Source organism: Lutra lutra, chromosome 3 (assembly GCF_902655055.1).
Source record: "Lutra lutra chromosome 3, mLutLut1.2, whole genome shotgun sequence".
NCBI lineage: Eukaryota > Metazoa > Chordata > Mammalia > Carnivora > Mustelidae > Lutra > Lutra lutra.
The window spans coordinates 68,014,722-68,029,165 of record NC_062280.1 but is presented as its reverse complement, the minus strand read 5'-3'; the positions used below and the strand labels follow the sequence as shown (position 1 = coordinate 68,029,165).

General features: G+C 42.1%; 1 protein-coding gene across 1 annotated transcript in view; it reads right to left on the bottom strand.

Annotated features, from left to right (window-relative positions):
- GAD1 (glutamate decarboxylase 1) overlaps positions 1-14,444 on the bottom strand; it is a 40,651-nt gene that overhangs the window by 14,304 nt on the left and 11,903 nt on the right. The window contains exons 5-7 of the mRNA XM_047722681.1: positions 13,692-13,934; positions 8,287-8,377; positions 675-787 (exon numbers count right to left, since the gene is read on the bottom strand). Coding sequence (XP_047578637.1) covers positions 675-787; positions 8,287-8,377; positions 13,692-13,934 — 447 coding nt within the window. The remainder of the gene's footprint in view (positions 1-674; positions 788-8,286; positions 8,378-13,691; positions 13,935-14,444) is intronic.

Below are 14,444 nucleotides of genomic sequence, written 5' to 3'. Positions count from 1 at the left end.
AACTTGTGTTTACTTAAATAAAGATTATTTAAACAAGGAGATTACTTAGACACAAAGATTACTTAAACAATGAGAATGGAGGTAACTCTCTAGGTATGTCTGGCCAATACAAACTAATCACTTTTGTATCAATTCCTTGACAGTTAAACAGGCAAATTTATGGCCAACTTGAATTGCCCGGACAACTGTCATTCTTATTCTTCTCTTCCCCTTGTATATAACATGCTGTCCCTGACACCATCCCACAATGCTTCTTAACCTCCAAGAATATTTGTCCTTGTTTTAAAGATTCTAACTGTATCTACATTAAACTAAAAACTCGAAGTAGATATACTATTTTGGCTGAAATCAATTAGTTAACTGATAATGTTGATTCACTGAGTCCCCAGAATAAGCAAATTGCCGTTGACAGACTAGAGCTGTTTAGTATGATTTGAGCACATCCTCTGTCAGTTTTTATAGGTGAGGCACGGGCTCTGTTAGGTAATACACACAGAACGCAGCATTCTTGCTAGACTTCACCCTGACAAAGATAAGGCAGAAGAATTGAAAAAAAAATTTTTTTAAGGTCATTGGTCTTCCATGAACTCACTTTATGTTTAGTGTTCTCGAGGATCCCAAGGATCTATACTACAAATCTTGAGGAGAGTCAGGGAAAGAGAAGAGAAACATACCAGGAGAAAATATTCCATCACCGTCTTTACTTGACCACCCAATTATCTCTCTCATCTTCTTAAGTGTTATTTGCTCCATGAGGACAAATACTGGTGCAATTTCATATGTAAACCTGGATAGGTGGTAAGAAAAAAATGAACATACAGAAGTCAAACCACATGTTTGGAGAACACAGATGATTGGTTTAGTATTTGTACTTGGGTTCTAAAAAAAAGGTGTATTCAAAACCTCTCAAACATTTATTTCCTGGAAATGCAGTAAGGCGCCAATCATAAAATACCAGAAACCAGCTTGGGTTACCTAGAGAGGTGGTGGAAGTTCCTGCTCTGTGCTTTCTTATCAACAAAATAGATTTTTATCTGAATGGAATGTCTTAGATGTGGTCCACCCAGAGAAATAGAAGGAAAGAAAATGACTTTCCTGGGTCTCCTTCACCCCTAAGATCTAAGATGATGCAAATACTAATTGAAAAAATGTATTCTAAGTTCTACTTAAAATTGGTTTGCCACTGACCGAAACTGATGGCCAGTTTCATACTTGTAAAATCTATAAAACTCAGAGCCAAAATCTATCTTTTAAAAACAATGTAAACATCTGAAATCTAACTGTGAATCTAATTGGAAATATTGACCCAGGTTTTAAAGATCTCAATATAATTATCTACATGGTTTTTCTACTGATAATCCCCAAGGACAGCTATGTTTCTATATTTCTCTGAAGTCAATATCCGTCAAGAATAATTATAAGTGATGATTTTCTAATTACCAATTATAAATAATAAGAAGATAGTAAACTGGCATCCACAGCTAACTGTAGGCTCTCAGATATCCTGGTAGGCTAGCTTTCTTTGTCTTCTAACAAACTGATTTGGAAGTAGCAAGCCATACTCTTCTCAATGCAATTAAGAATGGAAGCACAGTCAAGTAGACTAGTCACTGAAACAAGATTGTGGTACCAAGGATAGGGATTAAGAGAAATCAGAGAAGGTCCATCCATAGAAAATTAAGTCAGAAAACAAAAAGATTTTTACTGACCCTGAGGCTCTTTGTCTTTCTGCTTTTTGCTTGGTCTCCTTAAGCATTAGAGCCTGTGGGCTCAGCTTGGACCATGCTTGCTGAAGAGAGACTCCTAGATTGACTCCGCCAAGTGATATGTGGAGACTTTATCATTGATTAGGGGGTTTGGGCTGAATGCCAGTCCTGAGGACTAATGGGAATTCTTGCTGGTTTAATGATTTAGAAAAGCTATTTGCAAGGATGAGATAACAATTGTACAATAAGACACAGGTGAAGCTACTAAGTTTTAATCATGGGGTGGGGAAGCAACAAATTAATCACTTGGTGGTAAAAGAGGACAAAGAGATCCTGGAGGACCCTCAGGATATATCTGTTGGTAGAAGAATTTTGTTTTCAAAAAGAATATGTCCATTTTCCTTGGGAGGACCCTTGAAATTTAGGAGGAAGACCCTTGGAAATCATGTGTTCAGTTACCATCACCTCTGGAGGTCACAATCATGCTTTGGTTCTGCTCTGAGCCCCATCACCGTAGCAACCAACACTCCCTCATGTCTGATGGCCTGATAAAGGAAGAAGAAGAGAAGGATTCCTGGTTTAGCCTGTGCTGTTGAGTGTACCCAAGAGGAAAACTCATGATGTGCTTCCAACCATTCTTGAACAAATGTGGTATCAATAGTGCCACTGGTTTTTGGAAATGTTGGAATGGCAAAAATCTTTGCATGGTGGAGAGGTACTGGCAGCAGTATGTGTGCTGGAATTTCATGACACCAAGTGAGAAGGCTTTCTGGCAAAAGTCAAGGAACAAATGGAATCACACACCATAATATCAGAACCTTATCCAGGATTAGATGAAAACTGAGCTGGAGTCAAATCAGTGTTAGATGGCCAGGCAGGAACCACATGGAGAAAGGAGAAATGATGGCACCGAAGGCCAGGGGTTGGTCCACTTCGTGATTTAAATTAATTTAGGTCCCACGTTTATATGAATTAGTGATTCTACCTAAGGACTGGGGACATGGCCATTACTCTCAGGATTAGAAGGAAGAGTTCAGAGAGTTTGATCATGAGACCATTTGATCTCATCTGTTCCAGTTTCCTTTTCTGTGCCAGGTACCCAGTTCCTAAACTTGTCTTTCAGTTTTGTTCAATAAATACATATTGAGTAGTTATTCTCTGCTGGGTAGCATCTTACACACTGAGGAGACAAAGATGTTATAAGACATCATTCCCAACCTAGAGGAGGAAGCGTACTAGGATGAATCCAGCATCTGTTTCTTGGCCTTGCTGCATCCTTTTTTGACAGTCCCTCCTGGGACCTGAAGGACCAGTTATCCCACAGCTAACACCAAGCTTATCCTGATTCACGACTCTAGTCCTAAAATCCTCTTCCTGAAGCTGATAGAATGGTCTAAGACTGCTGATCCTCAGCCAAGCCTGACAAATGGACTAACATAGTGTTCCCTGTTCCTGACACTTCTCTGATTGTGCCTTCCCGTCCTGGACCATGTTAATAACAGGGAGTCTGCCTATACCCAACACGTGAAGTTTACCCTAGAGCAGTGGTTCTTAACTGGGGTCATGGAAGCCTCTAGAAATCCTAGGAAAGCTACTGTCCCTCTCTCCAGGAAGAAAATGAGGATAAGGACATCATTTTTGTATTATAGGAGATTCTCCCCTTGCAGCATGGACTCTAAGTTAGGTACCCCTTCCCTAAATGACAGATAAAAGCAAATAAAGCCAAGAGATCAAAGGTCAAATATGGATTCAAAAGAAGCGGGTTAGATGCTAAAGTCAGAGTACAAGATGACATTTCAGAATCAGAGAACAAGAAGCTAAAACTGTAAAAGGCTGTGGGGTGAAATTAAGAACATGGGATTGGAAGTAAGCATTCAAAACAGGATGGTGAAGATCATGAGGGACACTAAAGGAGAGTTCCGAGACTTTCTCTGTTCTGAGTAGGGTAGTGAATCTGTCCCTTTGTAGTGGTTCAATTCCACTTCTTAGTGGGATTCACTTCAAACTAAGGCAAACTGTTAAGAAGCTCTATTTCTCTTGTGGCAGAGTCTGCTCGTTGCTAACCAGTATCAATGTTCCCCTACTTCATTCAATTTCATTCAGGGTTGCAATTCACCTAGCTCAAAGACTACATTTTCTAGCCTCCCTAGGTATGGCCATGGGACTAAGTTCTGGCCAGAAAAATGCTATGGGAAATGTTATGTGGAGCTTCTGAAAAGGTTTCTTAGAAGGCAAGAGTATGTTCCCCTTTTGACTGCTTGCCCTCCCTCCCTCCTCTTCTTTCTTTCCTCCATCTCCCTCTCTCCCCTCCCTCCCTCCCTCCCTCCCTCCCTCCCTCCCTCCCTCCCCCTCTCTCTCAATCCTAATTTGGGAACACACAAGTAATGGCTAGAGCTCTAGCAGCCAGTCTGCACCATGAGGTGATTCTGAATATGAGAGAGCCACTTGCTACAGTATGGATTAGAAAGTCACAAGGAACCTGGGTCGCTGGTGACTGTCAAACTGGGAGCTTCTTTAATGAGAGAAATAAACAATTTTCTATGTGGACTCTCTAACTTTACACTCCTCCTAGATTTATCCTTCTTACAGATGTGGCAGATGGCCCATCTTCACCTTAAAAGATAACATATCTGAGGGGCACCTGGGTGGCTCAGTGGGTCAAGCCTCTGCCTTCAGCTCAGGTCATGATCTCAGGGTCCTGGGATCGAGCTCCACATCGGGCTCTCTGCTCAGCAGTGAGCCTGCTTCCTCCTCTCTCTGCCTGCCTCTCTGCCTACTTGTGATCTCTCTCTCTCTCTCTCTCAAAAAAAAAAAAAAAAAAAGATAACATATCTGAGGGGAAACTTAGTGAGCCCCTCTGGTGTCCAGAGATGATGAGAGACAGAAACAAAAGAGCTGGGAACCATCTCAAATGGTGACAGTGACCTATGTAGTGGCTGCCTCTATTAGGTGTGTTCACTGCTCCTTGCATACACTGGGCACTTAAGGTTGGCTCCTTCTCCAGTCTTCAGAGCCACTCTGTAGGATGGATATTATTATCTCCCATTTTCTGAAGAAGGAACTGAGGCTCAAAGGAATCCAGCAATCAGCTTTAAGATCTCAGTATGTTTCAGAGTCAGAATTCCGAGCCTTTTTACCTCCCAGCTGCTTTTCTGTGACAAACGAGACCGGCTTGCTCCAGATTCCTCTCTAACAACCTGCCTACCAGTACAAAGTGACTGATGACTCCCACAGAAAATTTCTCCCGTGTAATTTCTATGAAAATAAAGCACGGGATACTTGAAACCATAACCTCATAACAAAGGGCTGTGCTAGATCTTGCCATTAAGATTATGTATTGTCATCAGGTGCTTGAGGGAAGGCTGTTGTTCGCACTTGGGCACTGTTCAGCCTGCACGGTTGTGCTCAGGAGCCCCGTTTTGGAAGAGAAGAGCTGGGCATGCCACAGGAAGCTACAGACCTGTGAGGTCTTCTTTGGGTCTTCACTGGGTCCGTTGCCTGGAAGAACAGACCTCAAAGCTATATGCACAGGCAGGTGTAAAAGCATGAACACCACCGTTCTTTCTACTTTCTGTGAGCAGTCCCATCCCTTATAACTTTGCCACTTGAATTGGGAGACTGGGTCATTCTTTTTTAAAAGACTATACCGAGGACTATAGTTCTTACTATTACCAGTGCACCGAAATGCAACAACAGTGCAGGTCATCAACAGGAGTATATTACTAATTAACTCCTCCTCCTTTTGTCATTCTTTCCCAGGTTTATTTTTAACACCAACCCAGTCAGAGAGGGAACTTTCCCAGGGGAGCAAATTTCTGTATCAGCTTCTGACAGTGCCGCCACATTTCATGATGTTCTGGGGGAACGGACTTAGAACAATTTCTAGATAATAGTTATTACTTCTTCAGACAGTGCCTTGTCTCTAGAACTGACAGAAACTATTTCACTATTTTAAATAACCTTCTCTATCGATCTGCAGGAATCAGGTCATATTTTATAAATATCTACTGTGTTCAGTACAGCTGCAATTACTATGTGCCATTTAGTTGGACTGGCCTTGACCTCAGATGGCTGGGACATATTTTAGTGTTTCATGGCTGAGCTGAGGTAAGGAGAGAGTAAGGGACTTGATTTTATGAACACACACAAAAAGGAGAATTTGTGAGATCTCTCTGATTGAAGCAAAACCTTTTAGGAGAATATCTGGTCAGGAACGGTTCAAAAGAGTGGGTTCCTTTTATTTACCTTGAGATTGGGCTATATGTACTAGGGAATTGCAGCTGAGAATCCCACAGAAAACACACTTACAGACGTGGGGTGAATTCAGAGCCTATGTTAATAGGAGTACTTGGGCTTTAATGGATATATACCTTTCACTCTATTTTTCTCATTTACTTTCCAAACAGTTACATTTTTCAAAAGTTGTACTCCCAATTTAAAATTGTTCCTTAGTGTGAGATGTTCCAATTAAGCATTAGTGTCTTTTTTCAAGTTATAATTAGTACATTATGAGTCTGGGCTTGCTGATATATTTTTATCTCACAAATCATGCCAGAGTGAAGGTTGTAAAGGCAAGTTTTTTGTTTGTTTTTTTGTTTTGTTTTTTGTTAGAGGAGGCCATATAAGCAACTGCATCTTTGACCCCAATTCCTCTTGGCTCTTCATAACCTCAGTGCTTCAACACAGACACTCCGTGAAGTTAACCATGACTAGCAAACAGGGAGCATGAAAATCATTTTTGTTTTCCATCAATTTAATCTTTTGTGTCTTTTAGTACTAAAGGCTTCACTTGTCACATTTGCTTTTTAAAAATTTGTCATTGTTGTTTTAAATTAGCAAACGAAGCAGGAATCCTTAGTTAATAGAAACCAACTTACCTATCTTTCTTTCTTTCTTTCTAAGATTTTATGTATTTATTTCAGGTACAGAGAGAGAGAGAGTGAGAGAAAGGGAGAGCACAAGCCGGCGGGGCGGGGGGGAGCAGAGGGAGAGGGAGAGGGAGGCATCCCACTGAGCAGGGAGCTGGATAGCAGCTCAATTCCAGGAGGCAGGGCTCAGTCCCAGGACCCTGGAATCAGGACCTCAGCCAAAGGCAGATGCTTAACCAACTGAGCCACCCAGATGCCCCAATAGAAACTTTTCTGAATGGAGTTAGATATTTTGAGTCACAGCATTAAATAGCTTTGGCACACACACGTATCAATGTATAATTTATTTTTAAAGATGTATTTATTTATTTGAGAGAGGAAAGGAGAGCATGGGAGGGGGAGGTAGAGGGTAGAGAGAGAGGGAGAGAGAGTCTTGGGGCTTGATCTCACGACCCTGAGATCACAACCTGAGTCGACACCAAGAGTTGGATGCTTCCTCAAATGTGTGACCCAGGCAACCCAATGTATAATATTAAAGTGACTTTTCAGGTTTTGTGGCTGGTAGCAGTTTGTTTAAGAAAAATAGAATACCTGGAACTTTAATAACTTACATTCAATCTTGATGTCAAATGGAATTTCTCATTTTCAGCAATACCCCCTTTCACCTAAATTCATTTTTCAAATCTACTTTACCATGAACTTAAAAAGTGGATGATTATTTTCGAAGTATTTCCACAGTAACTACAACCCATATAATTCTTATGTAGCTATTTAAAAAATTACTGTTAGAAACTTGTTCGATTATTTTCCCTTGGATACTTTAGTAGAATGTGGTTCCATGAGCTGGGTGTGTAGGTAGTGCTAAAACATATCACAGTGTTGAGAGAAAAGACAGTACTCAGTAGGTTATAACGACCCTCCATCAACTTGTAACCTGTCTTTGTCTCCAAATAGGGCATGTGTGTGTAGAGGAAACTGTGGGGCTATCACAAGACTCTACCCAAGAAGTGCTTGTACCCCAGGGCCTTAGAGTCACTTTCATATAAATTTATAAGAAATTGGAAACAAATGAAGGCTTTGCTGACTCAAACAAGTATGGAAAAAATTTTAAATTCAGAAAAACAATGAGTTCCCTTGAAAGGAGTATATATCACTACCAGCTGAATTTTGTTTTAGAATTTTTAGGTAAGCAATAGGTTGATCAAATTAGTTTGTGGCTCTCTGGCAGCTTTAACTGTAAAGGAAATACGCCCTAAATGATGAGGACAAATGTGCTTAGAAGGAAAACAGACCAAGATCATATTCCAAATCGTGACCTCTTTAAGATCCATCATTAAGAGACGCTGTCTTCGGAGGTGGCCCTGGCTGGTCAGTCTGACTTCTAATGCTTGGCAGTGAATAAAGCTTTACACAACTTTCACTTTGTCTCAGCCTTGTTTTTCTTTTAACATGAAATTTCACACTAAATTCTGAAAGCTAGAATTATTCTTTCTTACAACTGTGCTCTTATTAAATTGCATTATTCATTGAAAATAGCTTATTAAGTGTTTACTATTAAATCAGAACTGTGATAAACTGAAAGATTTTAAGAGAAAAGAGGACTAAGACAATTGTAATAAAATTATTATAGAACCATTGGAAATGGACTTTTAAAGCAACAAGCCATAATCACATATCAGGTTGCTTATATGAAGATAATATGTGGAACTTACATATTGGTATTAGCAGTTGATGTCAGCCATTCACCAGCTAAACCAATGATATCCAATCCAGTGGAGAGCTGGTTGAAAAATCGAGGATGACCTGGGGAGATGAATAAGAGGCAAGCATCAAGGCAAACCCAAATTTTTCAAGCTGTCTCCAAAGCAAAAGTCTGGCCATATAGATCGTGCCTCCATCCCAAGAGTCTAACGGAATGAAGGGCAGGTTGACCCATGCTATACTAACCTTTAGCATTACTGAGGGTCCCCAACTTATGCTTCTGAAGCAGAATGTTTTTTAAGTTAAAAAAAAAAATCCTACGTCATGACACTAATAATCTTTCCGGTATCTAATTTGTTGATTTTCAGATGAACTTCTCTGTCATAATAATTTTTGAAATTACAAATCAGGGATGTGGTGTTCCAAGTTTTATCTATAAATATTTCAACTTGTAATTTAACATTTCAAGGATTCAAGATCAAGTAGGTCAACATTAACTGATGGAGGAGAGCCTGCAGGCCTCAGAGAGGGCCTGTGGCTCTGTGGACCAAACCAAGCCTGTGGAAAGTGCCAGACTATTGCTGATGCTGGGGGCATGCCATCTCTGAATCTCCGTGTCACTCAAATATGATGTCAAGCATTGGCGTCTTTTGCCCCTACAGTCAGGTGACCATTAAACTAAATTTATTGCTGAGATGACCCGGCACTTCCTCTGTGAAATAGAGGCAAATATAGTCTCCTTTACACGTCAAGTTGTTGGTAAAATAATTGTTACTACTTTATAACTCTAAAAGCCTTTGCAACACAGAGTATGCTTTAATGGGCTTTGTTCTCAGCAAAGTTTTGGCCAACTTGGCGTTCACAGGAAAACTCGATCCCACATCAGCAGGCTTGGCTAGGCTGTCACAAAGGTGTCAATGCAATAGATTATCTAGGGGTGTGTGACAGAGAACTGGTGTTAGAGAGATATGCTGACTGCTCTGTTTCCAGTAGAAATTGCTTTTGCCTCTGAAATGACTGTCCGAGAGCTGCTGTTTGACTGGTCCTGGACTGAGCCTGCGCTCTGAAAATGTCTGCTCTTCCTCATACGTAATGGAGACTCATTTAGAACATCCAGACTACGACTTCTTATATCAGAATATACTAATCACCATATCTCAAGAGTACTCAAAACATAATACTGATCTTCAGGGAAAAAAGTGAAAGAAGCATAAACAGTAAGATTAGTGTAATTATGGGCCCAGATTCCAGACATTCGTGCAGATGACTCTCAAGAGCTTAGACTAGTTCCCTTTATTCTTCTTTGCTCAGTGCCAACAGAATCTATTAGATCTCCTCCAACATGACAAATTTTGTTGCTGTCTGTTAAAAAATACACAATATCCTTTTGAAAAATTTTAACAATAAATATATTTTTAGAAGATTTAATTTATTTATTTGAGATAGACAGAGATAGAGACAGAGAGAGCCAAAGAGAGCACAAGCGGGGAGGAGAGGGAGAAGCAGGCTCCCTGGTGAGCAAGAGCCCAATGTGGGACTCAATCCCAGGACCCTGGGATCATGACCTGAGCCGAAGGCAGACGTTCAACTGACTGAGCCACCCAGGCGCCCCTTAACAATAAACATCTCAAGACAAGACCAAATATATATATACATATATATATATTTATCATAAATAAAAGGAATCACACTATTTGACAATGTATCAAAGCCACTCAATATGGCAGAGACAAAAGATGGACAAAGACAGACAGACAGACAAAAATGCCCTCAAATAAACACGAAACAGTATCTCTTTGTCCATTGAATACATAAAGGAAACGAAGTTGTCTAAAACCTTGCTTTTATCTTACGACTACAGCATTATGCCCCCAAAATCTTATACCAGAATTTCTATCAAGTAACAAAATGACCTCTTTTAAATTTAAATTTCAGTTTGCTATATTCGATGAAATAACAGATGATAGATGTGCTAGTAAGTCAGGTAGGGAGAGAAAGTGTTACCATTCAAAGTTAACTTTTTCAACAAATAAACTTCAAGGAAAAAAATGGAGGGGAAATCTGTGAAGAGATACTAAGCAATTAAATGAGGAAAACTTGCTTGGATCCTGACTCAGATGAATTGTAACATTCATGAGACCATTGGGAATTTGAGCACCGACTGGATATTTGATATTAAGGAACAGTAAATTTTGGATTTTTTTGATCTAACAATGATATTGTGGTTATTTATTTATTTTTAAAGATATATTTTTTATTTGAGAGAGAGAGCACATGCATGAGTGGTGGGGGAAGGGGCAGAGGCAGAAAGAGAGAGAGAATCTCAAGCAGATTCCCCACTGAGTGCTGAGCCTGCCCCAGGCTCGATCTCATGACCCTGAGATCATGATCTGAGCCGAAGCCAAGAGCTGACTGACTGACTAAGCCATCCAGGTGCCCCAAGTGGTTATTTATTTTTTAAAGAGTTCTTGAGGAGGGATCTGGGTGGCTCAACTCTTGATTTCAGCTCAGATCATGATCTCAGAGTCATGAGATTGAGCCTGCGGCGAGCTCCACACTCAGTGGGGAGTCTGCTTGAGATCCTCTGTCTCCCTCTGCCTCTGCCCCTGGCCCCCTCTAAAAAAGAGTTTTTGAGAATGAAGAATATTTATGGATGAAATAGTATATCTGAGATTTGCTTCCACATAGTAGAGAAGAGGGGGAGGGGTCGAAGTGAAACAAATTTGTCGGGAGCTAATAAGAGTTGAAGCTGAGTGTTGGTTCCATAGGGTTCATTATACTATTCTACTTCTGTACAAGTTTAAATTTTTCCATTAAAAAAAAGTGAAAAAGAAGAAAAACTAAGGAAGTTTGTACAGCTACCGTGATGGAGGGCTGACCAATGTCTGTGTCAGGTCATGAAGAACCTATACAATTCTGGTTCCTTTGTTTGGAAATATTTTATTACTTTGTAAAGAAATTTCCAAATACCATCATCCTCTCTTCACAAATTGTGCCCTGCTCAGTATGTTTTCACTATTAAAGCCCAATTCATTATTTTGGCTGAGTAGTAATATCCTTTAAAAAACAAAACAAAACAAAACAATCTACCTTCCACTTTATGTAGCTCCCTGTGGGGTTTACCTGATTGCCCTGATCTACATCTAAATTCCGGCTCCGCAACCAGGAGGTGTGTTCTCCTGTGGCTGCAAGAGTCTGCCCTCCTGGGGTCAACGCCCTGAGATGCAGCAGAAGGTTTCACAGGGCCTGGGAGGTCATGAACTCTGTGAATGGAAGTACCTGCTCCCAGAAGCCATGCTGAAGGGCAGGGATGATTGGCTGCAGGCTAACTATCTAAGTGGAGTCCCACGCAGGACCCATGCTCCTATGACCATGTGATGCTTCCGTTTTGTAGGCAATAGGAGCTACTAGCTATGACAAACCCACATGTTTTTCTTTGAAAGACAACACTGTTCTGAGCTTTAATGATCCAAGTACATGGTCTCATCTCTCTGAGAAAGTGCACACAGAGAGGCCTGACAAAACAAAACAAAAGCCACTGGACTCAAGCAAGCCCAGCTAAGACATCCAGGGAGAATAGGGACCCTTCTTTGATCTAGCTGTGTAATACTACTTGATCTCCATCAAGAATAGGTTAGCCCTCAGGCCAAGGTGAGCCGTAACTAAATCGATGCGCGTGCTTTTCTTTAAAAATCAAACACAGACCTTATAACATAATTAAGCCTTGTCCATTCTGCAGTTAATCGAGGAAGCTACACTTATTTCCATGGCCTTGGCAGACCTCATAAGCAGTCTGGGATTCCTTATTTAAAAATGCCTCTTTGGGGCGCCTGGGTGGCTCAGTGGGTTAAGCTGCTGCCTTTGGCTCAGGTCATGATCTCAGGGTCCTGGGATCGAGTCCCGCGTCGGGCTCTCTGCTCGGCAGGGAGCCTGCTTCCCTCTCTCTCTCTCTCTCTCTGCCTGCCTCTCTGTCTACTTGTGATCTCTCTCTGTCAAATAAATAAATAAAATCTTTAAAAAAAAAATGCCTCTTTGACCGGCCTCATTATTTCATTACAACACTTTGTATTTGACACCTGAGAGTCTTACCCAGCTCTGTCACCACCAAGCTCCCTAGTCTCAGCCTTCAATCTGTCTTCACGTGAAAGGGATCACAGAGGAGAGGGAGAGAGAAAGAAGAAAAAAGAATGAGGGGCTACCAGGGGCTCCCCTGTGGGGGCAACTTGACCAAGCCCTGCCAGTTCCTGCAGCACTGTGTGCCCAAGGGCTTGGGGAAGCCAGGCTGCTTCTGGGGAAAGACAGTGCGAGAAGAAAGCATTGTTTCCCTCCTAGGCTTAGAAATAGCCGGATAGAGATCCAAAAAGTCCTCGAACCTGAGCCACTTCACCTGAGGCACCTGGGAAGTAAGCACTTTGGCCAAGACCACTGATCAGAGAGGGTTCCTGTAACATGAAAAGGAGGCAAGAGGGCTTCCTCAAGGGCCCCCTGTTAAAGATATGACTCGGAGAGTCTGAACTCCAGAAACTGGAGTAGGATGCAAATGGTGTATGCGTATGGGACGCTTTTGCCTAGCCAGCAGAAGGTGCTGTGGGTTGCACTGTGTCCCTCGATTCCTGTGAGTGTGATCTTATTTGTAAAGAGGGCCTTTGCTGATGTCCTCAAGTTAGGGTGAGGCCATAACTGAATGCAGCAGGCCTAATCCAAAGATTGGTGTACTCATGGGAAGAGAAAACTTTGGACATAATCACAGGATGCCAAGGGAAGGTGAAGGCAGGGATTAGAGTGATGCATGTGCAAGCCAAGGAATGACTTCAACCACCAGACGCAGAGACAGGCAAGGACAGACCTTCCCCAAGATTCTTCAGAGATAGTATGGCCAGGCGCACCTAAATTTCAAAATTCCAGCCTCCAGAACCGTGAGAGAATACATTTCTGTTGTTTTGAGTCCCCCAGTGTGTGGTCATTTGTGGCAGCAGCCCTAGAAAACTAACATAGAAAGGGAAGGCACTGGGCCCAATCCTCCCCAGTGTTAGGGACAGGCAAGTGTAGGATTTATCAGAATGAAACAGGCATGAAACAGAGGAGAGAAAAGAAATAGGGGGCAGGTCATTCTGCTCTTTTTAGGTTGTGAATAAATCCAAAGAATGAAAACCTTTATACAGAACTTGACACAGCCTCGGGTGTTTGTATCTTTAAATGTATGTTTACAACAAAAAATGAAGATGAGCTCTTGCCCAGGTTAGACCCTCCATCCCCGGACACTGCCCAAGGTTGTTCTGTGGTTACTGAACTCACTGCTACCTTCCCTCACTGCCATTGGAGTTTCACCTTCCGCACGGGTTTCCCCTAGTTGACCGGCAAGGATGTGATGGAGGGCAAGGCTCCTCCCACATGTCCCTCTGGCTCTCACCCTTACCTGTACGGACCCCATACTTCAGGGTGTCTCTGCAGTCAACCAAGATCTGCTCCAGGGACTCGGGGTGGTCCGACAGCTCTAAGTTGAAGCCCTCCATGCCTTCCAGCAGCTGGTGTGGGTGATGGAAGTCCAGCACCTTGGTGGACCGGTCGAATGTCTTACGGACATAGTTGAGGAGTATGTCTACCACTTCCAGTAGGAACTGCACAGTTTGCTCCTCCCCATTCTTAGCCGGAAGCAGATCTGAGTGGGGAGGTGGGGGGAGCCAACAAGTGGTTATCACCTGGTTCCCGTCTAGATCATCAGCCCAGAAATCCCAAATACCAGGCACGGTATCTCCACAGACTTAATTTACTCCAGGTTATGTGTACACATCGGTAATCTGATGTACCATCTCCCCAGAAAAATACACACATGGCAGGCACACAGAGGTTTTGCATACACTTTCTGAAGGTTGACAGACTTTCTGGTAGTTAGGGGGCTCATAAATGGAGAGCTTTGAGAAGCCATGAGCAGCCAGTCACAGCTTTTGTCCACTTCAGAATGACTGGGCACCTGTCAGGAGTGTAATGGAGGCCTCTGCCCTGCTCCCCTGCAGCCAGGTGTGTCTCACTACATCTGATTCATGCACTGGCCTTCTGGTTGACCATTATAATACACTTGATTGTTGATGGTAGAGGCTGAGATACCCCTTGCAGAGTGGTTCTCTGTAGTGTCCTTAGAAATTAAGAGCTCAAAGGTGGGCCTCAGAAA